The 25,973-nt window shown below is 43.6% G+C and overlaps 1 protein-coding gene across 4 annotated transcripts in view; it reads left to right on the top strand.

Annotated features, from left to right (window-relative positions):
* The first annotated feature begins 2,588 nt into the window (after positions 1-2,588).
* ETV1 (ETS variant transcription factor 1) overlaps positions 2,589-25,973 on the top strand; it is a 154,846-nt gene continuing 131,461 nt past the window's right edge. The window contains exons 1-5 of one of the 4 annotated variants that reach the window (XM_038741303.1): positions 2,589-2,661; positions 3,181-3,315; positions 4,224-4,311; positions 5,861-5,908; positions 15,793-15,846. In XM_038741303.1, coding sequence (XP_038597231.1) covers positions 3,271-3,315; positions 4,224-4,311; positions 5,861-5,908; positions 15,793-15,846 — 235 coding nt within the window. In that variant the 5' untranslated portion in view covers positions 2,589-2,661; positions 3,181-3,270. Of the gene's footprint in view, positions 2,662-2,801; positions 3,087-3,180; positions 3,316-3,462; positions 3,542-4,223; positions 4,312-5,860; positions 5,909-6,152; positions 6,466-15,792; positions 15,847-25,973 lie in introns of those variants that run through there. The other 3 variants (XM_038741295.1, XM_038741311.1, XM_038741322.1) reach the window with 3 other exon arrangements.

Genomic DNA, 25,973 nt, shown 5'->3' with positions numbered 1-25,973 from the left:
GAGGGAAAGAGAAGGGAGAGAAAGAGAAGGGAGAGAAAGAGGAACGGAAAGGGGAGAGAAGAGGGAGGGAGAGAGGGGGAAGGAAGAAAAGGCAGGAGAGAGGGGAGAGAGGAGAGAGGGAGGAAAAGGGAGAGAGGGAGAAAAGGAGGGAGAGAGGACAAGGGAGAGAAACAAAAGGGGGAGAGAGAAGAGGGAGGGAGGGAGAGAGAGGAGAGGAGGAAGAGGGAGAGAGAGAAGGAGGGAGAGAGAGAGAAGGGAGCGAAACAGAAAGGGGGAGAGAGAAGAAGGAGGGAGAGATAAGAGGGAGGGAGAGAAGGAGGGAGAGAGAAGAGGGAGGGAGAGAGGGAGGAAAAGGGGGAGAGGGAGAAAAGGAGGGGGAGAGAAGAAGGTAGAGAAACAGACGGGGAGAGAGGGGAGGAGAAGGAGGAAGAGGGAGAGAGAAAAGGAGGGAGAGGGAGGAAGAGGGAGAGATAAGGGAGAGAAACAGAAAGGAGGAGAGAGAAGAGGGAGGGAGAGAGAGGGGAGGAGGAGAAGGAAGGAGGGAGAGAGAAGAGGGAGGGAGGAAGTGGGAGAGAGAATAGGAGGGAGAGAGGGAGAAGAGAAGGTAGAAGGAGAAGGGAGAGAAACAGAAAGAGGGAGAGAAAAGGAGGGAGAGAGAGGGGAGGAGAAGGAAGGAGGGAGAGAGAGGGGAGGAGAAGGAAGGAGGGAGGGAGAGGGAGGGAGAAAAGGAGGGAGAGAGGGAGAAAAGGAGGGAGAGAGGGAGAAAAGGAGGGAGAGAGGGAGAAAAGGAGGGAGAGAGAAGGAGAAGGGAGAGAAACAGAAAGGGAAGAGATAAGAGGGAGGGAGGGAGGGGGAGGAGGAGAAGGAGGAAGAGGCAGAGAGAAAAGGAGGGAGAGAGAAGAAGGGAGAGAAACAGAAAGGGGAGAGAGAAGGGGGAGAGAGAAGAGGAAGGGAGAGAAGGAGGGAGAGAGAAGAGGGAGGGAGAGAGGGAGGAAAAGGGGGAGAGGGAGAAAAGGAGGGGGAGAGAAGAAGGTAGAGAAACAGACGGGGAGAGAGGGGAGGAGAAGGAGGAAGAGGGAGAGAGAAAAGGAGGGAGAGGGAGGAAGAGGGAGAGATAAGGGAGAGAAACAGAAAGGAGGAGAGAGAAGAGGGAGGGAGAGAGAGGGGAGGAGGAGAAGGAAGGAGGGAGAGAGAAGAGGGAGGGAGGAAGAGGGAGAGAGAATAGGAGGGAGAGAGGGAGAAGAGAAGGTAGAAGGAGAAGGGAGAGAAACAGAAAGAGGGAGAGAAAAGGAGGGAGAGAGAGGGGAGGAGAAGGAAGGAGGGAGGAAGAGGGAGGGAGAAAAGGAGGGAGAGAGGGAGAAAAGGAGGGAGAGAGGGAGAAAAGGAGGGAGAGAGAAGGAGAAGGGAGAGAAACAGAAAGGGAAGAGATAAGAGGGAGGGAGGGAGAGGGGAGGAGGAGAAGGAGGAAGAGGCAGAGAGAAAAGGAGGGAGAGAGAAGAAGGGAGAGAAACAGAAAGGGGAGAGGGAAGGGGGAGAGAAACAGAAAGGGGAGAGAGAAGGGGGAGAGGGGAGGAGGAGAAGGAGAAGGAAGGAGGGAGAGAGAAGAGGGAGGAAGAGGGAGAGAGAAGGAGAAGGGAGAGAAACAGAAAGGGGGAGAGAGAGGAGGGAGGGAGGGGGAGGAGAAGGAGGAAGAGGGAGAGAGAAAAGGAGGGAGAGAGAAGAAGGGAGAGAAACAGAAAGGGGGAGAGAGAAGAGGGAGGGGAGGAGGAGAAGGAGGAAGAGGGAGAGAAGAAGGGAGAGAAACAGAAAGGGGGAGAGGGAGGGGAGGAGGAGGAGAAGGAAGGAGGGAGAGAGAAGAGGGAGGGAGGAAGAGAGAGGGAGAAAAGGAGGGAGAGAGAAGGAGAAGGGAGAGAAAAGGAAAGGGGAAGAGGAAGAGGGAGAGAGGAAAGGAGGGAGAGAAACAGAAAGGGGCAGACAGAAGAGGGAGGGAGGGAGAGAGAGGGGAGGAGGAGGGGGAGGAAGGAGGGAGAGAGAAGAGGGAGGAAGAGGGAGAGAAAAAAGGAGGGAGAAAAGGAGGGAGAGAGAAGGAGAAGGGAGAGAAACAGGAAGGGGGAGAGAGAAGAGGGAGGGAGGGAGAGGGAGGGAGAAAAGGAGAGAGAGAAACAGAAAGGGGGACAGAAGAGGGAGGGAGGAAAGGAGGGAGAGGGAAGGAGGAAAGGAGGGAGAGGGAAGGAGAAAGGGGAGAGAGAAGAAAGAGGGAGAGGGAGAGAAAGGGGCACAGAGAAGACGGACGGACGGAGAGGGAGGGACAGGGAGGGGACAGCGGGAGCGGGAGCGCGCCGGCCGGCGGGCGGCTTGATTGACAGCGAGCGCTGGGATCTTGTGGCCGAGGGCGGCAGCCAATGGGAAGCGGGGATCCCCTCCCCCTCCGCCTCTCCCCCCCCCCCCCCCCCCGCTCCAGCGCCGCGTCCAGTGCCAGCGCCAGCGCCAGTGCCAGCGCCAGTGCCAGCGCCAGGGCCCCCCCCCCTCCCAGCCCTCCGAGCCCTCCCCCCCCCCCCCAACCCCCCCCGGGCCGGGCCCGGGCCCGGAGCATCATCCATGCGGCGCTTACACGGGGAGGGAGGGAATCCTCAGCAGCCGATCGGCCAGCCTTGCCTCCAGGTGGGTCCTTCCCGACAACTTTTCCCGCTTCCCCTCCCTGTCGTTGCAGGCTGGCGGGTTGCAAAAAAAAAAAAAAAAACCCTCCCAAAGCAGAAAAAGAAAAAAAAAAAAAAGCAAACCACAACCTCCCCCCAAAAGGGGCCCTGGAGCAGGAAAAGGGGGGGAGAGGCATCCCGTTAGGTGCAAAGCGAGGCGCGTTGCTCGCCATTACCAGTTTTGCACACGTTTGCGAGTCGGAAATTACACCCTAAGAGGGTGTCGATCAACGCATCGATTTTGTTTTTAATTTGTTTTTTTTTTCTGGCTTCGCCCCGGCTGCAAAGTCTTTTAAATCCCGGACCCCGCCGGCTCCCTGGAGATCCAGGTGAAAGGAAAGAGGCGGTGGGAGCGCGCGGGGTGATTTTTATGAATGGGGCTGTTGGAAGGTAATTAGCTATGCTAATTCGAGGGCTTCCATTCATGATTTTTTTTTTTTTTAAGGGGGGGAAAACTAAAAGCCATCTTGTTCTCCTTCTCTAGGTTGCTCGGAGGTCCGGAGCCCCGGGAGATCTCCGGCTCAATGCCCAGAAAATAAAACCCTGAGCTGAGATTTTTGCGAAGAGCGGCGGGATGGATGGATATTACGACCAGCAAGTGCCTTACATGGTCCCCAGTGTGAGTGATCCGTCCAGAAGTTGGTGTTTGCATCAACTTTGACCCCCCAACTTCTCTCCCCGGGTTGGGGGGTGGGCCAGAGAGGGAGGAGGAAGAGGGAGGAGGAGGGAAGAAGAAGGAATGGGGATTGCAGATACAGTATCAGCTTTGTTACCCACCCTGGGGTGACTCTTCATCTACATGTCCGGCCTGCAGAATGAGTTGCCCTTCCAGGGATTTGGATAAGGCATCGTTTTGTTTTTCTTTTATTGTTATTATTTTTTTTGGAGTGGGGGGAGGGATGGTTAAAATGCACACCATGAGTGGAAGAGGAGGAGGAGACCAGCAGCAGCTGCTGTTCCCAAAGTTTCTGGCTGGGTTTGTCTGCCACATTGAAAAGAATGAAGTTGAGACAAATGTTGACACGTTGGGTTTATAGGGTTTTCTTTAATTTTTTTTTGGGGGGGGGGGAGGGAGACTCGAAAAACAGCCCAGGGAATAAGGCCGCTTTTAGGGACTTTGGGCGTCTCTTAAAGTGAGAAATGTGCCTTTTACTCCAAACTGCCGAGTTAAGCACTGAAAATGGGATCCAACAGTAGGAGGATTCGCTCGGGGCTGGAGGGAGAATACATAGCTACATATGTAGCCGGGGAGATGGACGTGCAGAAGGATAAATAGCAGGGTGGAGGGGATCAGCCACATGTAACCCTTCCAGCCTGCTGAACACTTAGCATAAGCTTTCACTGTCAAATGAATGCAGAAAAAGGAAGATTAGAAGCTTTGTTGTGGAAATGTTTGCCTATGGAGGGAAAAGGAAAAGAAAAAAAAAACTCCAGTGGACTTTCTAGCTTGGGTGTGAGTTTTCATTTTTGAGGGTTTTTTTTTTTTGAATCTTTTAAAGTATTCGATTTTTTTTTCCCTCTCTTTAGAGTCAGCGTGGGAGAAATTCTAATGAGAGACCAGCAAATGTCAGGAAAAGAAAATTCATGAACAGAGACCTGGCTCATGATTCGGAAGGTGAGGCTTTGTTGTTTTTGGTGCCGGGATTTTTATAACGGAGGGATGCCTTCCTTCCATTTTTAAGCCCCGGGAGAGTAGCGTTGTGGGAGCGAGATTATTCAGAGTGCTATTTACATATTGGGACACTCTCTGCCTCTAACTCCATTTTATGGTTCTGACACAAACTAACAAAAAGAAGGAAATGCAGAGTTGCCAGAGGAATCCTTCTTCCAGTCATTCTGTTGTGCTTTAACTGTTGCAGCCCATATGGCATATATATACATAATATCATACACTGAGGTGAGAACTCTGAAATAGCTAGCTAAAGAAGACAGTTGAAGGGAGAGTGATCCAGTTTCTACACTCTTGATCTGTTTTAGTAGTTTATGCTGTGAACCGGGAGAGAACGATCCAATTTCTCTGAACCATTTCCATTTTCCCACTAATACGCTTATTTAATTCCTCACCAAAGTTTTATGTTTACCGACTCAGCTAACGAGATCTTGTGGAGGCCCTTTTGCAGTGAAAGCTATTTAGAGAGAAGGTGGTGAGCATTTATAGTTCTAAGGCCTACGTGGGAATTTAAAATGCAGATCCTTCAGAAAATCTCTTGGGTTCAGGTTGTGTCTCAAAAAGTGAATGAATATGCAACGGTGTTGGCGGATGGGTTCAGAAAAAAAATACCTGGGTTAGTCTAGGAGACCTTCAAAGCTCAGTATGGAAAGCAGTTTGCCCAGATTCTTGGCAAACTAACTGAGCTATTTTGAATTTTGTGACTTTCAGAAATATCCATATGCACAGCCCACATTACACGTCAGAATGCATTCTTCTTGGATCTCTTAGGTCCTCCAGAAAAATGATGAGTTTACCTCCTCCCCCCGCCCCCCTCCTTCCCCCATCTCCATTTTAGTCAACCTTGAAAGAAAATAATTTCTCCGGAAAACTTTTATTCTAAGATCCCTTCCCTCATGAAATCTCCAAACTGCTGAGTTAACCACTGAAAATAGGATCCAACAGTCATAGCGGTAGTGCTTCCTTATACAGAATACCACCGACAGTTCCAGTTAAAAACCTGAAAATGGTCTAAATACCACCCCCCCCACCAACATACACACACACACACGAATACTTTGCTCATCAAGGTACAGATTTTAAAATGCACCTAAGAAGCAGCATCTCTCCCTGAGTTAAGCGATGCCCATAAACTTCCCTCCTCTCTCCTACTGTGGCTTCAATGTCAGACAGAAAGATTACTGTTAAGAGGGTAAAAGTTCACGTGGCTAGCTAAACTTGTCACCTTCTGCACAAATGTTTTGGGCTTTGTAACTGAGCTTATTTATTAGCTAATCGGGGTTTTTATTCAACCAGTGATGATGGACCGTTGACTCTTTCACTTACCTCATGACTCGATCTAAGGGAATCTCAACTTTGAGAGTACCAGGTAGCCAAAGAAGAATTCAGATGTAGCATTCCTAAACGCCGTTTTCATCGGAGACGTTTTCCATTGGAAGAGATGAAAGATCTGCCTGTTTTATATTTCTGTAAGTCTATTTTCCTTTCGTTCCAGAACTCTTTCAAGATCTGAGCCAGTTACAAGAGACATGGCTTGCAGAAGGTAAGGGGAAAAAATAATGCTTGGAAAAAAAGGTTGGTGGGGGGGGAGATAAACAACTCCAAGGACTGGGGGGTGGGGGGAAAGAAGAAGAAGAAGAAGACCTGAACTTGCTGTCTTAATGTTCAGCCCAATTAATTGAGCTCTAACAGAGCCACCTCATGTGTCATGCATACATTAGAACCGCTGATGAGTTTGTCTTTGGGGAGGCTGGGGTTACCCTACCCAGTGTCATCACAAATTACCAGGAGAAATTGCTTCCAGCTCACAATCACATCTGCTTTTGGCAAGAACTAATGCAGCAAGACTTCAAGTTCTAAGCCTCTGTTCAGATTTTAATTGCAATTGATCAGGTTTATATTCTTGTACCTCGAGAGACATCATCGAGCCAGACCCGGGCTTGCTGTTTCCTTTAGAGCAGCACGTATAATTATTCGGTGTTCTGGCAGAGTACTTTTCTGATGGCAGAAATTAGTTTCTCTGGGTTCATCGGGACGGGATGCTTCAAGATTTGAGCGCAAGTGTCTTCTTTCCTCCTTGTTCGCAACCCAGGACGCTAGGTGTGTATCAGAGACTTAGGAAAGAAATAGGTGGGTTTTAAAGGAAATCTTTGGAAATCGCAGGAACTTCTCATTTTCTCGGTGTCATGTTCTTATCGCAGCGTATGGCGGATGATTATTGACATGACGTTTGTCATTTTCTGACTTTTCTCGGGATTACGCTTTACTTGAAATGGGATCTTAGAGCATTTGATCTAATTGTGTGTATTTTTAAGGACGGTGCAGTCTCAATCCATATTCTCGATTTTGAGATGCTGATATTGTTTGTGGTAGGGAGAATCAAATTTGACTGCAAGGAAAACTTCATGAAAATTCAAAATCTGTTCCTCATGTTTGGGGGCTTTTGTTTTACAGTGGTGATCTTACTCTTTTCTCAGAATTTCCACATTCTGTCTGCAAAAAGCTAAGGTTATTTCTAAAATGTGTAGTTGACTTTTATCCTGTTCCGGGGTGCTCTGTGGTGAACTTTCAGCAGATAATTATGGATGAGTTAAGAAGTCAAAATATCTGTATGGCTGTTTTACATTTCTGGAACGTCCAATATTGTGTATTTTGCTTTCGTTACTCTGCCGTATTTTGGATTCTTGTTTTTTGAAGAGATGCTCGTTTAGACTTTGGTGGGAAGTGTGAAGAGGACCGCTCAGTTTAAAGAACTGAACTGTTGTTAATAACTTCTCCGGTGAGAAATGGTTTCCTTTTCCCCTGATAGTCAGGCATGTAATTGGTCAAGTTGCCGGTAGCGTGTAATGGAAGTTTCTTACTCTTGTTGACATTTTAATTCTCTGAGCAGCATATTTGCGTTAACATGAATCTCCGAAGATGTGGTCCAAAAGTCCTTGTTTACTGCCTATGGAAAGGTGATTGGGCTTAGTTAAGCATTAATAACGGTTTATTTTGCGCGTCACTGCAAGTGGGTCTTATTGCAATAGATTACTGATTGTTACAACATAACTCGTGGTTGCGGGGGTAACTTTCTGGATAATTTTTTATCCAGGTTCTGTTATTGACCTCCATCTGTTTGAACCCTTTGAAGTTGGTCAAAAAATGCTACTCAAACCTGTGGCACAATTTCTCGTATCACAGAAAACCACATTATATTCAATTAATCTGAATCATTTTCTATTTCTTAAAATAAAAAAAATTAACCCTCATGGATTATAATTAGAATGAGTCCTCACACGGTCTAACGCAGGCACAGAGCAACTCTGCTGCCCTGATATGTGGAATTTCCCAAAGCTTTAAGTCATCTTTAAATATGTGTAAATCAGTTTTTCATGATATGCAAATCAGTTGAAGTACATATGTTTTTTTTTTTCCTTTTTGGGAGTCTGTATTTGTTCAGGAAAAAAAATGAGTGAAGATTTTGAATAATCTTTTCTAAGTATTTCCTTGGTGATCTTGAGCTCAGGCTACTTGGAAAATATCCACAAATTCGGTTAAAAATGGAGCAGCCCACCATGGGCAAATCCAAGAGGCTAGCTGTACAACCCTATGAAAATAGTTCTTTTTCTTGGGTGATATAATAGAATTTTGCATGTGGCCTGAAAAAAAAACAAACCCAAACCAATGACTTCTCAGTGCAACTCTGCACAGCGTTGATAGTACGTCCATCTGCTCCTATTTTCAAACTATGAATGGTGTAACGTTTCAGGAATCCTTCAGGTTAATTTTGTTTGTGTTTGTCACATACTTGAAAAGGGTCAAAAATTTCACCATAAGAAAAGCTCTTGGATTTCCTGTATTTTTTTTTATTTTAAAATTTAAGGATGAGGATGGTTTTCATTTCCTTGTCATTCCAGCACTAACTAATACAACATTTTGCTCTTCACTTCGCACTGGTATTTATAGTACGATGATGTAGAAGTTATCGTATTGTAGCATCACTTATCTCATTGACAAGACATCTGTAGCCAAGAACAAATCATGGAATTAGCCTTGTTTATCCACTGCTAGGTGTATCCATTTATGTCCTTCTGGACCTTCAGAAACCAGAATGTGGTCGAGTTGGCCGACAGTGTAGTGTTTACATATTTCCTTTCATGCTCCTCTGAAGTGAGGAAAGTGACCATGAAATTTAAAGCATCTTGATCCTTCGCAAAAGACCGGGGACAACTGACCAGGTTTCCTAACAAGTCCAGAATTCCACTGAGTCAGAAAATCTGCTTATTAAACAAGAGAGCGAAGTGAATTGTATTATATCACACACGAAGAATGCTGGCACGAGATGATGAAGGTTGCATTCCAGGCCGGAGACATGTGTTTTTATTTGGTGTTTCCTGTAGGAATTTTTATGGTAAGCAGGTAAATCCAATGGACATCATAAAGTTCATGAGTAAGTTTTATAAATTAACCTGGATTATGAAATATAATCTTTACATCAGCTCAGGGGAAGGGGAGGAGGGCAAGGAAGTTGGTGGAAAAGAACTGTACACTACTTATTAGGGGAGGGGAGGAGCAAAAATCAGTATTTTAAAAACCCCAGTGGCTCCAGAATTCTGTGAAACAGACTTTCCTTTTTCACCAGCGAAAGGACCGAAAACAAGTCTTTGGGGCGCGTAATTTAAGAAAGGTCCGAGTGTCCAAGTACTAAATTTGGCAGAAGGGAGAGCTCATTAACACGTGCCGCAATTTGAAATGACCAAGTTTAGTGCTTGAAGCGGAACATGTGGAGATAAGATTCCTCATCGTTCCCGAAAGACGTGCAGAAATATTTTTCAGATAGGGTTCGTGTCTGATACTTGTGTTCTTCAGGCTCCACCTTTCCATTTCAATACGCAAAATGCTTTTATCGATTCTGTATGTTTGAAATTAGATTACTGGTGGCAGATGGCAGTTAATCAGTGACTCGAAATAATTGGTTCAAATATTAATCCATTGTTAGTTCATCCCGATAACAACTTTGCTTTACTCTGGCGCAAATATGGCGTTGAGCTCCCTGCTGCTTTGCCTGGTTCTGTGGATGTGGACATCATTCTTACGCCCTGATAGCTGGAGAGTTGATCCTTAGAGAAAAAACAAAACAAATCTCCCTTCGAGAACTGAATTAACTCAAAACCTTGTGCACTGGTTATTTCTGGAAACAACCTAACGACACGTGTTTGCTTTTAAATATATCCATAATATCAGTATATCGCATTTTGTTGTAAATGAGAAGCATTTAACATCTCTTCAGGTGCTAAATATTTGAGGGAGCATTAAATACGAAAGGCGTACTAATTTGGGCTGTGGCATTGAGAAATTTGGAGAAGTGATGCGGTGCTAAATATTTGAGGGAGCATTAAATACGAAAGGCGTACTAATTTGGGCTGTAGCATTGAGAAATTTGGAGAAGTGATGTCAAGAGTGTCAGTAGGTTTTGTTTTTGGGGTTTTTTTTGTTCCCTCATCAGTCACTGAGGGGTTTGGTCTTTGGGAAGTACCACCATCCCCTCTGAGTTCCACCTGGGTGAATCAGCAAGCATTCTCAAATGAACCCGACACTTCGTGCTGACTCCTTTTCGCTGTGTATTTTCATCGCTGACACCAAAAAATAGTCACTTTGAGTGTGAGAATCAGAGGATGCTTGATAGCACCTCTGCCTGCTGTAACTAATTTTGTACATCAGGGTGTTCCAGAGCTATCGGAATAAGAAAGTTGGACTCCTGAAAGACACCAGGTGAACCAGAAGTCGCAATCAAACCTGCCAGCATATATGCTTTGCAGATGACACAGATGCCGTTTCAAATAGAACATAGAATTGGATCTGTGGGAGATGGGGAACAATTTTTCTAAAGTCATTTGTAAGACTGTTAAGTTGGGTGGTATAGAAAAAAAACCCCTCAAAATCGAAGATTCAGATATCCAGCTATCTTCGACTCAGAGCAAAGCAAGAGATGGTGCTTTTTATAAAATTCATTTGCTAGGAACTTTCCTTAAATATGTTAGAGACATATTTGTACTTGGAGTAAGAGTGTTTGGCTTCCATTTTAGGATGCTCTTAGAGTATTTGACTCCCAAATGATCATTGACATTATCCAAATGGCTGCTTTCTAGCCTCTATACTAAGATAAAAATGAGGGAAAATAGGATCTGCTGAGGAAAATCTCCAGTCCTTTAAAAACCAAAGTTGGTAATGAGTTACTGCAAAAGTGTAATTTGAGAGGTTTTTTTACAGAGAAAAAAGAAACTATAATTGATCACATTTAATAGTGTAGCTTATAGACTGTGGGTCCAAAATGTAAAGTCTTACCAGGTTAAGAAATATCCGTTGTTGAGTATGTGTCATTCTGCCCCAGTCCCTCTCATCCCCCTTCTTTCTTTTTTCTTTAGCTGAGTGAATACAAAATGAACATCTAAGCTACACTTAAGTTGACAAGTCACAACAGGTCAGCTTCAGAAATGAGAGTTGGAGGTTGTTTTGAGATTCAAGACACCCGCTACTTGAGCTTGATATTTTCATACTGGGGATATCTAGAAAGGTTGTCTTTATCATGACTTAAGGGTGTTCATGTTATTGGAAATTTGCACCCCTCTTGTCTAGGTAACCGTGTTTATGCTCAGGCATTAATGAAAGCGTATACTTTGGAAGAAACATTCTAAATGTTCAAAACGGATGTGGAATTAAAGCAAGCTTAGCGCACTCCTGATTATGTTGTTCCATGGCCCGGAGCTTTATTTTCGGATTAGCCAAAGTACTACTGTACTGCAATTGATTTTTGGCACTGTTATTCCTGTAGGCCAAACGTAAAAATCACACCACGCGACCAGGTTCCGATTTTTGGTATGGAACGAAGTGAATCCCCCCAAATCCAGTAAGGACTAAAAAAGAAAATTAAAAAAAAAAATACAAACGATATGGGAAAAAGTTTGGAAATGAGGCATCATGTTGTTTTCTTTTGTTTTGTTGTCAAGGGAGGAAGGGTTAAACTTTGCAGGCTCTAGTTTTCTTAAACATTTCCTTTATTAAATGTGTCCTGTAGTGAGCGGATCCCCCTGCTTCTGAGACCAAGGAACAGAATCGGTGTGTTTATGCTGAGAGTTCAAGTTTACTTTGCTGGAGCTCTCTGGATGGGTGTGACATGAAAAGATTGTGGTTTGAGCCACATGGTTCATATGCTGGACTGTGTTTTTGTGAATGGAGGCAGGACTCCAGTTCTGACTGCTTGTCTTGAGGAATTGCTTAGGAGATCAGCTGTCTCATTCACTGGCAGAAAGAATGACTCATACATCTTCTGCCTTGTTTGGCTTCAGGTCATTGTTACAGTGGAGAGAGCTGGTTTTAATTAAATATTAACCCTTTTTGTAATGGATATCTGCTGTAGATAGTGATTTTTTCCTCCCTCTCTCTTGCTGTTTATTTCTGTCAAGCAGACTCCCCCCTCAGCCTCCCTCAAAAAAAAATAAAGAGACTTTTTTTGCAAGCTGTTCACCTTTTAATCTTAGTGTTGATTTTCGGTAGAGCTATCTAATGTTATCTGCAGATTAATATCTATCCATATGAAACATCCACGTGCTCTGCCCACACCGTCTTTAGGGGGAGGTGGTCTTAATGTGGTCTTGAAGCCAGAAGGGACCCTGATGTCACTCCAGGAGCAATGAAGATCAGAATTGATATTTTCATGGGCTTCTTTTCCCTTAAAACATAATGCAGTAGAGGGTGGGGGGAGGAGAAAAAAAGCTGGGTAATAATCTAAGCAGAAGTGAGTAAATAGCTGAGAGTGCAGATGCTTGCCATTTCAAGAAAGAGATTGTGAGACTTGATGACAACTTGTCTATTAATGTGGAATGAACTGATAGAGCTGTTCCAGCTATTACCAATAAAATCCACATGCTTAATCTTCTTGAAAGCCTTTTATTGGCCTTTTGGTATATACTTTTTCCCTCTACCTTCCCTACCCAGGCTCCTTCTTTCTCCCTTACCCTCAATTAAGTAGTGTGGTGGAAACCTTTTCATTATCCAGGTGATTATTTTGAACAAATTTGACAATAGACCCGGGTAGGAAACCATGTTGACTTTCTTAGATGATCCATGAATTTTCAATTCTATAGTTGGTTTAGTTTCCCCTTTCTCTAAAGACTTCTAGGGCGGTTTATGACAGCCTCGCCGAATTACCCTGCCTGTGACTAGGAGAGGAAATGGATGATACATGAACTGCAACGCTTTGTCACATTTTCCTTGCCCAGATCCAAGTTAGGTTTTCAGTGAACTGCCTTCTTGCTCGTCTGACTAGCGCCAAAGCTGATTAAATGATCATCCTTAAGTATGTAAGAGCTCTTCCAAAGGACCTGGTTGGATTCCACTGCACTGGGAGTGTATTTGTTGTCTTAGAGTTAGCCTTCGTGAAGACGGGAGTCATGTTGTTTGCATCTGGGTGCGGTTGGATTTTGGAAGTACACTTCTATGTCCATTCGGTAGGTTAAGAAAAGAGTTGGATACCCCAACAGTTATCCTTCTCTCTCTTCACCTATTCTGGATGAAGAACTACTGAGAGCTCACCTCCTCCAGGAGGCCTTCCCAGACTGAGCCTCCTCCTTCCTCTCCCTCCCTCCCTACTTCCCCTCCCCACAGCACCTGTATATATGTTTGTACAGATTTATTACTCTATTTATTTTACTTGGACATATTTACTATTCTATTTATTTTATTTTGTTAATATATTTTGCTTTGTTGCCCGTCTCCCCCTTCCAGACTGTGAGCCCGTTGTTGGGCAGGGACCGTCTCTATATGTTGCCAACTTGTACTTCCCAAGCGCTTAGTACAGTGCTCTTTACACAGTAAGCGCTCAATAAATACGACTGAATGAATGAATTGAATGAATGAATGAATGAATGAAGAACTGCTGTCCATAACCATTTGTTTGCAAGGGTTTTCCTGCAGACTTACTTGATAATTTTCTTTCTTTTCTCCTTTCTCCAAACTATTCTCTATTCCCATTCCACGCAAATATTTTTCGACACTTTCTGCGTGGTATTAGATTACTAAAGAGCAGTGCAACTTTTCCCTATTCTTTTCCTCTCCTCCTTGGACTGGTTTTTAGGAAGTTCGTACCAACACATTCACTCACAAATATTCTTTCAAGTACATTAGTCACCAGCTATTTTTAACCATTCCTATAAAGGGATATTGTATTTTTACTAGATTCTTGTAAATGTTTGGTATTTAAGAGCAGAGCACTTGGAACTCTAGCAGATAATTTGATCTCTGTATTGCTTTTCTTCCAGAACGAAAGCAGAAAGACTCGACTCCTTTTAGGGTACAGATAAAAAATGGCTCTCCCCTTGATAAAGCCTTAAACTTTCTTGATACGTCGGAAAAGATTCTCTTCTGTTTTGTAGGTGACCGATTTTTTTTAAATAATTAAAATATTCCCATCATAAATTATACATCTAACCAATATAAATATCCGCCTTCACTTGAATGTCAAAAAGGGTATGAAGTGTGTGAGCTCAGGAAGAAAGGCCTTAGAATCATTCAGAGTGTTGAGGTGATGATTATTGGTTGTTCAAGCATAATTCGTTAGGAGTAAAGGGCGCACACAGTAATGCGGCGCTTGTTTTCTCGAAGCCAGGGTTTGCGATCTGGGTCAGGCAAACCTTGAGTCCGGTGGACTAGGAAAGGAGAAAACCTATGTGCACGTGGAAGCCATTTCAGCAGTAGTAGCTACACCTTTCAAAGAGAACCTTATTTGATTGAATTCTAGCACTGAGGCGCCAAGGAATTGCGGGAGTAGAGAGGGTTAATGAATCACAAAACGGTTACTTGTGTTAGGTTAAAATTGCCTTTTATACCATTCTTACAGTTAATAACAGAGAGGTCCTTGTGTTGGAGATTTTCTTGTCCTGGATACTTTATTGTAAAATATATTGAGTCATAAAAATATTTTATTTTTGAAAGATAATTTGGGTTCATGCAAACTTATAAAAGAGGTGTAAATGCCCGGTTTTAAAAATGAGATAAACCTGGTCCCTCATTAACTCATCAACTAACAGGATTGCCTCTGCTTGCAAAGTAGAAGGCGTTTATATTTATCTAAAAGAGAATTCAGCATACTTCATCAGCTAGGGCTACAGACATACGTTTTGGAGCTAAATTAGTTCACTTGGTTGAAAGTGCCTTCTGTTGAACTAAGGAAACCTTTGATAGGGATGGGAGGAGGGGCTGGGACTTATTGAAAAGGATATATATTTTTTTCTTTTTCCTCTTAGTAGTGCCATTTGTGTTAATGGTAGTTATGCATGTGTGCTGAAAAAAAAAAAACAATGGAGCCCTTAAGACTTCCTTTCCTGGAAAGCTCTGTGAAATGTTCAAACACTATATCTTTTCTTCAAACACTATATCTTTTCTTCACCCTTCTGATTTACATTACACAATTTTTGAAGCATCACATGAATTTTCAACTGTCATTTAACCCTTGGCAAAGTAAATCCCAGAGTCAGTTTTACCTTGAGTTACCCATAGCTCATGGTTAAATTTCTCCAACTAGAAAACTTCACTTCCCTGTTATGCAGTTTGTTTGTTTGTTTTTGTGACCTATGACTCTGGTCAAGGGTTAGGTCCTATCTGGGGATTACATCCCACTGCGTCCAGCAAACAGACTTAAATGTCAACTAAGATTTCTTCCACCTCACTTGGAGTAACTAACCCTTACCACGTTTGGAGCCAACTTACGTTAAAATGTTCCATCATGCAAGGCAGAGGTTTCACTGACAGAAGTTTCCAAGAGCACATATATTGCTCGAAGCAGATGGATGGATGTGACACTTACAATATGTATATGGGTGTCTATATATAGTGTATATATGCTAGGAATGTAGTTACCGATTTGCTCGAAACACTCATGTCTCTGCGGAGGGTGGGCAGTGGTGGTTGTCGCAGTTTGCACTGCTATCTGACTTCAACGTACTGATTGTGAAGATGATACACGTCGGCTCACTTTTTTACACTCACATGCAACTGAAAACAGTTTTTCTAATTTTTTCTTTACTCAGATGGTGATTTTCCCCTCAAACCATCACTATATTTCCCAGTATCCCCACACTAGTCCTTAAGAGGAAGAGAAAAAGGAGCACAACTACTTGACCATAGAAAATAGCATCGCGTTTCACCTGTCAGTTGGAGAGGCCTAGTCTCAGTTGGTTGGATGTGTTTTTAAAAAGTTTCTAAATAAAACTTTGAAGTTAACCCCTCCATGAATTTCTCTCTCCCCTGATACACTCTGAGTAGGGCATCAAGTACTTGTTTTACTTAACTGTTCATTGGCAACATATTTTCTGACCAAACACATTAGTGATTTCTTATGCTTTGATCATTTCTCTCAATTTTTTTTCCTTTTTTTTCTTCTTTCTTCAGCTCAGGTACCTGACAATGATGAGCAGTTTGTGCCAGACTATCACGCTGAAAGTTGTAAGTAGAGAATGATTCATTTCTTCTCTGTGCTTCCTTCTTTTTTTTTACCTTCTTTCTTTCTCCTCTGTTTGAGTCTGCTTGTTTCCATTTCTGGTGTTGGTAAAAGTACTGCCTGGGCTCCTTTTCAGCCTATAGTCACATGGCGAGACCTGTGGGCTGCGACATCAACAGAATAATGATGATGATTGTGGTATCCGTTAAGCGTTTATCATGTGCCACGCTCTGCACTAAGCGCTGGGGTAGATAGGAGTTAATCAGGTCGGACACATTCCCTGTCCCACATGGGGATCGCTGTCTAAGTGCCCTGGAAAATGGGAGCAGGGATTTATCGACGCCTCACTGCAAAATGGCTTCTGGGGTGCCTCCCTCCCTCCCCTCCCTCCTTCCTCCCCTGAGCCCATCGTGCCTTTTGGTCACTGCCTAGACTGTGAGCCCACTGTTGGGTGGGGACCATCCCTATATGTTGCCAACTTGTACTTCCCAAGCACTTAGTACAGTGCTCTGCACACAGTAAGCGCTCAATCATCATCATCATCATCATCAATTGTATTTATTGAGCGCTTATTGTGTGCAGAGCACTGTAAATACAGTTGAATGAGTAAATGAAAAGGAAAGTTGAGAGAGTGCAGCTTCAGAGAGCCCTCTTTGTGCCTGGAAGAGATAACCCAGAAACATTTGGAAGAAAAGGTGATGCTCTTTACATTCATTTGTCCTTAGATGATAAAGGACGGGGAACTTGATACTTTCTTTACAAGCTGTTTGCTGGGCACCTCTCTCAACATAGACTCTAATTCACTCATCGATTGATAATTGCTCTTGATGGATTGATTAATCTGAAACAAACCACCAAAAGAGGCCATTTGGCTTGAAAAGACAGCTTGTGGTCCCCGGATATGCATTTTTTTCGTGTGATCTAGTTGACCTCCCCTTGCAAATCCAGTTTGCTTGAGTCTGACTTGACCCCAAGTTTTCTATTTCCCTCATGGCCTTATTGACATCCAACATGGGGAGGTAGGTGGTCTGATTAGTGCGTCTTTATTTGGGGTTTGCACTTGGAGAAGGCAGGAGGAGGGATGCCTTGGGCATTGGCTCCTCATTGCTGAGGGAGTAGCACACTGCTCTTTCATCTGTGGTCTTCATCCATTTCATTTATGTGGCCAGAAATCTTTGTGAATCTGGCAGGCAAATTTAGCTGTTGACCCAAGGAGGGGATTGGAAAATATGCAGGAACAAATATCTTATTTGTATAATTGACCCACTCAAATCATTTTCTTTTCTCCCCCCGTCTTTCCTTCTCTCTCTTTCTTTTTCTTTCTTCCTGTTTCTTCCTTTCTTTCGCTTTTTTCCTCTTTTTAGTCACTTTCTATCTTTTTTTCTCTCTTTCATTTTCCCTTTCTTTCTTTCTCTCCTTCTTTCTCTCATTTTCTTCCTCTCTTTCCCTTCCGCCCTTCTTTTTGGAAACACTGGACGATCTAATTTATTTCACCGTATTGGAATACTGTGTGTCACATGAGGCCACATCAGAACCTGCTTTAAAAAAATGATGTCTTTTATCCCATCCCGGTCTTGATTTGTAAACTTAGACCCATTAATCGCTTCAGCACTCATGTTAGAAAGACCCAATCCGAAGTACTAATATGTCCATTACAGATACCTAGAAACTGAAGACAGAGGTGTTAGGGGGTGTTAGAGGTCTTAATTCAAGTTTGCCTACATTATTTTTACATTAAAACAAAAATTACTTTGTATCTTGTTGGGTTCCAAAGTATAGAATCCAATTCCTAACTGTTCAGTTGGTCAGTTTTATAATTTGAAATAGGGTGAACATGTAACAGGAAGTCTAAAGCTCCAGAGTTCTTCCTGCACTGTCAATTTTCCTTCAACCTGTTGAATTAATTGAATGATGCCAATCTTTATGGTATAAAAGTGTTTACTAATTGCTAAGCGCTGTGGTAGATATAAAACAATTGGATCAGATCCAATCTCTGCCTCATATGAGGCTCACAATGTACGAGACATGGAGAGTAGATATCCCAGCTAATTCATTCTTGGGCTGTGTCTTCTTTCCCAGCACTTAATACAGAGCTCTGTATGCAGCAGGCCAGTATTACAATTATTATTGTTTAATAATAATTATAATAATGATGGCATTTGTTAAGTGCTTACTATGTGCAAAACACTGTTCTAAGTGCTGGGGGACATACAAGGTGATCAGCTTGTCCTATGTGGGCCAAATTATATTTGTTAAATGTTGACTGTGTTTCAGGCACTGTACTAATCACTGGAATAGATAGAAGCTAATTGGGTTGGACACAGTCCATGTCCCACACGGGGCTCACAGTCTTAATCCCCCTTTTACAGAAGAGGTAACCGAGGCAGAGAGAAATTAAGTGACTTGCTCAAGGTCAGACAGCAGACAAGTGAAGGAGCCACGATTAGAACCTGGTTCCTTCTCACTCTCAGGCCCGTGCTAACCACTAGGCCATGCAGCTTCTCACCACATAATAATAATAATAATAATAATAATAATAATAATAATAATAATAATAATAATAATAATAATAATAATAATAATAATGACATTTGGTAAGTGCTTACTATATGCCAGGCACTGTACTAAGTGCTGGGGGTGGATAAAAGCAAATCAGGCTGGACACAGTCCGTGTCCCATGTGGGGCTCACAGTGTCAATCTCCATTTTACAGATAAGGTAACTGAGGCCCAGTGAAATGACTTGCCCAAGGTCACACAGCAGATAAGTGGCAGAGCCAGGACTTTCATTCATTCATTCAATCGTATTTATTGAGTGCTTACTGTGTGCAGAGCACTGTACTAAGTGCTTGGGAAGGACTTGGGAGAGCCCAATGCAGTGAGTTGATAGATATGATCCCTGCCCACAAGAAGCTTACAGTTTAATAACTTCCTCAACTCTAAATTTCAGGGGTTATTGATTCCCTCAGCAACTTTACCACTTAGTGCTGGGGTAGTTAAAACAAATAATCACGTTGGACACAGTCTATGTAGTGGGAGTGAGAACAGGTGTTAAATCTCCGTTTTACAGTTGAGAAACCTAAAGCACCAAAAATAAAGTGACTTTTCCTAAATCAGACAGCAGATGAGTGACCGAGCCGGGATTTGAACCCAGGTCCTTTGACTCCCAGGTCCTTGCTCTTTCCATTAGGACACACTGCTTCTAGAGGATTGGAGTGTTTTCGTTTATGGTACATTTGGTACCCAGGTGAAAAAGTACATCTGCTACTTAGAGGACAGTTAGAACACTGACCTGAGCAGAAGGCTGAATAATCCCACTCCTTTTAACTTGGAATAATAATAATAATAATAATAATAATAATAATAATAATAATAATAATAATAATAATAATAATAGCATTTGTTAAGCACTTACTATGTGCAAAGCACTGTTCTAAGCGCTGGGGAGGATACAAGGTGATCAGGTTGTCCCACGTGGGGCTCACAGTCTTAATCTCCATTTTACAGATGAGGTAACTGAGGCACAGAGAAGTTAAGTGACTTTTCCAAGGTCACACAGCTGACAATTGGTGGAGCTGGGATTTGAACCCATGACCTCTGACTCATAAGCCCGTGCTCTTTCCATTGAGCCACGCTGCTTCTCTTGGAAGTATTGATAGGCACGATGTAGGTGTGGTCAAGCATTTGATTTTGGATTGCTGGGTCTGAGGCTGTATGATGAATGGTTAAATAGGAAGCGTGTGGAAGGCAGGGTAGGTAAATGGAAAGAGTCAGTCAATCTTTTTTATTGAGCGCTTACTGTGTGCAGAGCACTGTACTCAGCACTTGGGAGAGTACAAAACAACAATAAGCAGACACATAATAATGATGATGGCATTTATTAAGTGCTTACTATGTGCAAAGCACTGTTCTAAGCGCTGGGGAGGTTACAAGGTGATCGGGTTGTCCCACGGGGGGCTCACAGTCTTAATCCCCATTTTACAGATGAGGTAACTGAGGCACAGAGAAGTTAAGTGACGTCCAAAGTCACACAGCTGACAATTGGCGGAGCCGAGGTTTGAACCCATGACCTCTGACTCCAAAGCCCGGGCTCTTTCCACTGAGCCATGCTGCTTCTGGAGCCATGCCCTGCCCACAGTGAGCTTAAAGTCTAGAGACTGTAAGAGCAGGGCAATGGGAGTCTGGAGAGCTGGGTTTTAATCCTAGCTCTGCCCCTCGTACACTCTGTGGTGTTTGGCAGGACAATTACCCTCTTCGTGCCTCAGTTGGCTCACTTAGAAAATTCTGGGATCCGTGTTAATCAATCAATCAATCGTATTTATGGAGCGCTTACTGTGTGCAGAGCACTGTACTAAGCGCTTGGGAAGTACAAGTTGGCAACATATAGAGACGGTCCCTACCCAACAGTGGGCTCACAGTCTAGAAGACTGTTAAAATTGAAGAGTGTTAAAAAGGAACTCTGTCCAATCGTCCATGCCCTTCTTTGTCGCCCTGATGTGCTCCCTTTATTCATTCATTCATTCAGTCGTATTTAATGAGCGCTTACTTTGTGCAGAGCACTGTACTAAGCGCTTGGGAAGTACAAATTGGGAACATAACTTTATCCAATCTCCCTCCAGCCCCACAGCACTTATGCACATATCTGTCATTTTATGGATTTATAATCACTGTCTGCCCCCCTCTAGACTATAAGCCCATTATGGGCAGGGAATGTCTGTTGAATTGCTATATTGTTTACTCCCAAGTGCTTAGTACAGTGCTCTGCACACAGTAAGCACTCAGTAAATGCTACTGACTGACATTGTGGTTTCTAGACCTAGCACAGTGTGCAGCATGAGAGAGCTTAATAAAGAGAAGCAGCGTGGCTCAGTGGAAAGAGCACGGGCTTTGGAGTTGGAGGTCATGGGTTCAAATACCGGCTCCGCCAATTGTCAGCTGTGTGACTTTGGGCAAGTCACTTAACTTCTCTGTGCCTCAGTTACCTCATCTGTAAAATGGGGATTAAAACTGTGAGCCCCCCGTGGAACAACCTGATCAACTTGTAACCTCCCCAGTGCTTAGAACAGTGTTTTGCACATAGTAAGCGCTTAATAAATGCCATTATTATTATTATTATACCATAAATAGATCAGGACTTAATTAAAATCTAGCCATCTAGAAATTCAAATACGGATGTCTTACACTGTTCCCAGGTGGGGTGGAGGGAGATAAAATGAGGCTTTCTGTCATCTATTTTTTTTTTTTTTTTTGTGACAACAGCTAGCTTTTTAGGCAAGCTGATTTCTGGTTCTTCAAGAATTTCCATTTTTAGATGATCAGGCTGGTTTTGATTTCGGCGATTGGTGAGGACACTTAGGGCACAAGGCTTTCCACTGCGTCAAAAGTCCTCGTGCCATCTCCCAGAACTGCTACGGAGGAGGAGGAGTGCGGCTTTTTGTGGTGCGTAGAAACATTGCACCAAGGTCGCAGTCCCGTGTGGTTAGCTCACCTTCTTGGTGATCATTAAGTCCTCGAGAGGACAGCGGTTCCCATTTCTAATTGGGAAGCTGGTACTCCAGGGCCCTGAGTTCTAATCTTCCCATCGTCAATAACCCACCGTTGTGACTCGAGGTGAGTTACTTTGGCGGCCAGTGCTTTAGTTTCTTTGTAAGATAAAGATCACAACAGCCTTCCTTGCAAAGGAGAACTTGCAAAGGAGCAAAGAAGCAGCATGGCTCTGTGGAAAGAGCCTGGGCTTTGGAGTCAGAGGTCATGGGTTCAAATCCCGACTCTGCCAGTTGCCAGCTGTGTGACTTTGGGCAAGTCGCTTCACTTCTCTGGGCCTCAGTGACCTCACCTGTAAAATGGGAATTAAGACTGTGCGCCCCCCGTGGGACGACCTGATCACCTTGTAACCTCCCCAGCACTTGGAACAGTGCTTTGCACATAGTAAGTGCTTAATAAATGCTATCATTATTATTATTATTTAAGCACTTAATAAATGTTATTATTATTATTATTATTATTATTATTATTATTATTATCATTATTATTATTATTAAAGGAGAAGCTTGCAAAGGAGAACTATTTCATGGGTCATGGGTCTCGACTGTGAGCCCGCTGTTGGGTAGGGACCGTCTCTGTATGTTGCCAACTTGTACTTCCCAAGCGCTTAGTACAGTGCTCTGCACACAGTAAGCGCTCAATAAATACGATTGAATGAATGAATGAATTCCATATATCCCGCCTTGCCACTCAAATAGTTCAAAAGTCTAAGCCCCCATTTTCCTCTTCTCCTCCTCCCCTCCCCATCGCCCCAATTCCCTCCCGCTGCTCTACCCTCCTCCGCGTCCCACAGCACTTATAATGGTATTTGTCCAACTTGTACTTCCCAAGCGCTTAGTACAGTGCTCTGCACACAGTAAGCACTCAGTAAATACGATTGATTGATTGATTAAGCACTTGTGTATATATGGACATATTTATTATTGTATTTATTTAATTCATGATGTGCATCTATCTATAACTGTATTTATGTATATAACTGACACTATTGATGCCTATTTACTTGTTTTAATGTCTGTCTCCCCCCTTTTATTCGTTCATGCATTCATTCATTCAGTCATATTTATTTATTCACTCGTTCAATCGTATTTATTGAGCGCTTACTGTGTGCAGAGCACTGTACTAAGCGCTTGGGAAGTACAAGTCGGCAACATATAGAGACGGTCCCTACCCAACAATGGGCTCACAGTCTAGAAGGGGGAGACAGACTTGAGCACTTACTGTGTGCAGAGCACTGTACCAAGCACTGGGGATGTACAAGTTGGCAACTTATAGAGACGGTCCCTACCCAACAACGGGCTCACGGTCCAGAAGGGGATTGTGAGCCCGTTGTTGGGTAGAGATTGTCTCTATTTGTTGCCGAATTGTACTTTCTAAGCGCATAGTACAGTGCTCTGCACACAGTAAGCGCTCAATAAATACGATTGAATGAATGAATGAAATTCCTGGCCACTATAATGGGAGGAGAGGGAGCCAATACTGAGTTGGGAAGCGGTGTTGTCTAGTGGAAAGCATCAGGGACCTGATCCCAGCTCCACCACTTGTCTGCTGTATGACCTTGGGGAAGTCACTTAATTCATCAAGTGCCTCAGTTTCTCTATCTGTAAATGGGGACTAAATGCCTGACTCTCTCAGACTTTGAGTCCCTTGTGTGACAGGGATGCTGTCAGATCTGATTATTCTCTATCCCAGTGCTTACTACAGCACTTGACACATAGTAAGCACTTAAGAAATGCACAGTTGTACTGTCCCAACATGGGTTTTTTTTGTTTTTTTGGGGTATTTGTTAAGCACTTACTGTGCGCCAGGCACTGTACTACGCGCTGGGGTAGATACAAAGTTGGATACAGTCCCTGTCCCACATAGGGCTCACAGTCTTAATCCCCATTTATACAGGTGTATAAATGGGGATTAAGACTGTGAGGGTAACTGAGGCCCAGAGAAGTGAAGTGATTTGCCCAAGGTCTCACAGCAGACAAAGTGACAGAGCTGGGATTAGAACCCAGGTCCTTCTGATTCCCAAGCCCGGGCTCTATCCACTAGGCCACACTGCTTGCCTTCTTCGTTGCTTCTTCCTCAGTGCCCCAACTTCTGGCTGTAAACCAGAAGGTGCTAACATATTGCTTTTAGAGAAGCAATATGAGTTAGTGGCTAGATACAAGCAACCCCCCCCCCAGCGCTTAGTACAGTGCCTGGCTGTATTATTACTCTATTACTCTATTTATTTATTTATTTTACTTGTACCTATCTATTCTATTTATTTTATTTTGTTAGTATGTTTGGTTTTGTTCTCTGTCTCCCCCTTCCAGACTGTGAGCCCACTGTTGGGTAGGGACCGCCTCTATATGTTGCCAGCTTGTACTTCCCAAGCGCTTAGTGCAGTGCTCTGCACACAGTAAGCGCTCAATAAATATGATTGATTGATTGGCACCTAGTAAGTGCTTAACAAATACCATTATTATTATTGTTATTATTGTTACCCAAATTGTGAGATGGGTTATGCCAGTGACGCAGGGAGAATCAGCCTCCCTCCGTTCTCATCTGGAAAATGGGGATTGAGACTGTGAGCCCCACATGGGACAAGGACTGTGTCTAACCTGATTTGCTGGTATCCACTCCAGCGCTTAGTCCAGTGCCTGGCACATAGTAAGCGCTTAGCAAATTCCGTGATTATTAAGGCCGTGTCCTCCGGCCATGCCTTCAGGTTGGCTCTGTCCAATCAGGGACCGACTTTTGTGTGAAATCCTGGTGATCCTCTGGACTGTAAGCTTGTTGCGGGCAGGGACTGGGTCTACCGACTCTGTCATAGTGGACCGTCTTTGTGCGTAGTACAATACTCTGCAAAGAGTAAGCATTCAACAAATACGATTGATCGATTGCTATGCAGATCTCTTTGGAACTATGAACATAAAAGTATTCTACAAAAAGTGAAAAAAATTATAGAAAAGAGCACAATTTTGAGAAACACCTAAATTCCTGAACAGCAAGTTTTACTAATGATAGTTATGGTTCTTAAGTGATTATTATGTAACGAGCACTGTTCTAAACGCTGGGGTAGATGATAATAATAATAATAATGATGGTATTTGTTAAACGCTTACTATGTGCAAAGCACTAAGCACTTGAGGGGGATACAAGGTGATCTTGTTGTCCCACAGGGGGCTCACAGTCTTAATCCCCATTTTCCAGATGAGGGAACTGAGGCCCAGAGGAGTGAAGTGACTTGCCCAAAGTCACCCAGCTGACAATTGGCAGAGCTGGAATTTGAACCCGTGACCTCTGACTCCAAAGCCCGGGCTCTTTCCACTGAGCCCTGCTGCTTCTCTAAGATACAAGTTAACCAGGTTGGATGCAGCCCCTGTCCCGCATGGGGCTCACACTCTTATCCCCATTTTACAGATGAGGTAACTGAGGCCCAGAGAAGTTCCATGAATTGCCCAAGGTCACACAGCAGACACGTGGCGGAGCTGGAACTAAAACCCAGGCCCTTTTGACTCGTAGGCCCGTGCTCTATCCGCTAAGCGACACTGCTTCTCTGTAGTGGACCTCTTTTAAGTAGTTGGCATTAGTTTGAGCATTATTCCAAAGTCCAGCTTTCCAGCCCCGTGGCCCGAAGGGGGAAAGCGGATTTCTTCCCCTCATCTTATCTGGAGCCTGAAAATGGACTCCAGATCTTATCCTGAGTACCCACCCTTTTAAAATGATTGATCCGTAAAATGTACTGAGCGCCTACGGTGTGCAGAGCGCTGTACTAAGCACTGGGAAGAGTACAATTAGAGTTTGTAGACATTATTCCTTGCCTTTCAGGAGCCTGCAGTCTAGTGGGGAAGACAAACCCTAAACAGATAAGCGGACTAAGGGAAAGTGGCTTGGTGTACGAGTTAATAATTAAGTAGCAGGATACTACAGAATTAATCAACCAGTGGTCTTCATTGAGCACTTACTGGGTTTCATTCATTCATTCATTTCATTCAGTCGTATTTATTGAGCGCTGTGTGCAGAGCACTGTAATAAGCGCTTGGGAAGTACAAGTTGGCAACATATAGAGGCGGTCCCTACCCAACAGCAGGCTCACAGTCTAGAAGGGGGAGACAGACAACAAAACAGAACATATTAATAAAATAAATAGAATAAATATGTACAAATAAAATAGACTAATAAATACATACAAACATATATACATATATACAGGTGGGGTGGGGAGGGGAAGGAGGTAAGGCGAGGGAGGAGGGGGAGAGGAAGGACGAGGCTCAGTCTGGGAAGTCCTCCTGGAGGAGGGTTTAGAGCACTGTACTAAGGGCTTGGGAAAGTATAGTGCAACACAGTGGGAAGACCTGGTCCCTGACCACAGCAAGCTTCCAGTCTCGAGGGAGAGACAGACATTAATATAAATAAATAATCAGTGGTATTTATTGAGCATTGATTATGTGCAGAGCACTGTACTAAATGCTCAGGAGAGTACAACAGAACAGAGTTGGTAGACACATTCCCTGCCCACAAGGAGCTTACAGTCTAGAGGGGGAGACAGACATTAATCGAAATATATTAACTCTGGAGATGTACATAGCTACCGTGGGACTGAAGGAGGGG

The sequence above is a fragment of the Tachyglossus aculeatus genome, chromosome 2 (assembly GCF_015852505.1).
Source record: "Tachyglossus aculeatus isolate mTacAcu1 chromosome 2, mTacAcu1.pri, whole genome shotgun sequence".
Taxonomy (NCBI): Eukaryota; Metazoa; Chordata; class Mammalia; order Monotremata; family Tachyglossidae; genus Tachyglossus; species Tachyglossus aculeatus.
The sequence above is the reverse complement of the archived record's forward strand: the minus strand, read 5'-3'. Positions and strand labels throughout refer to the sequence as shown.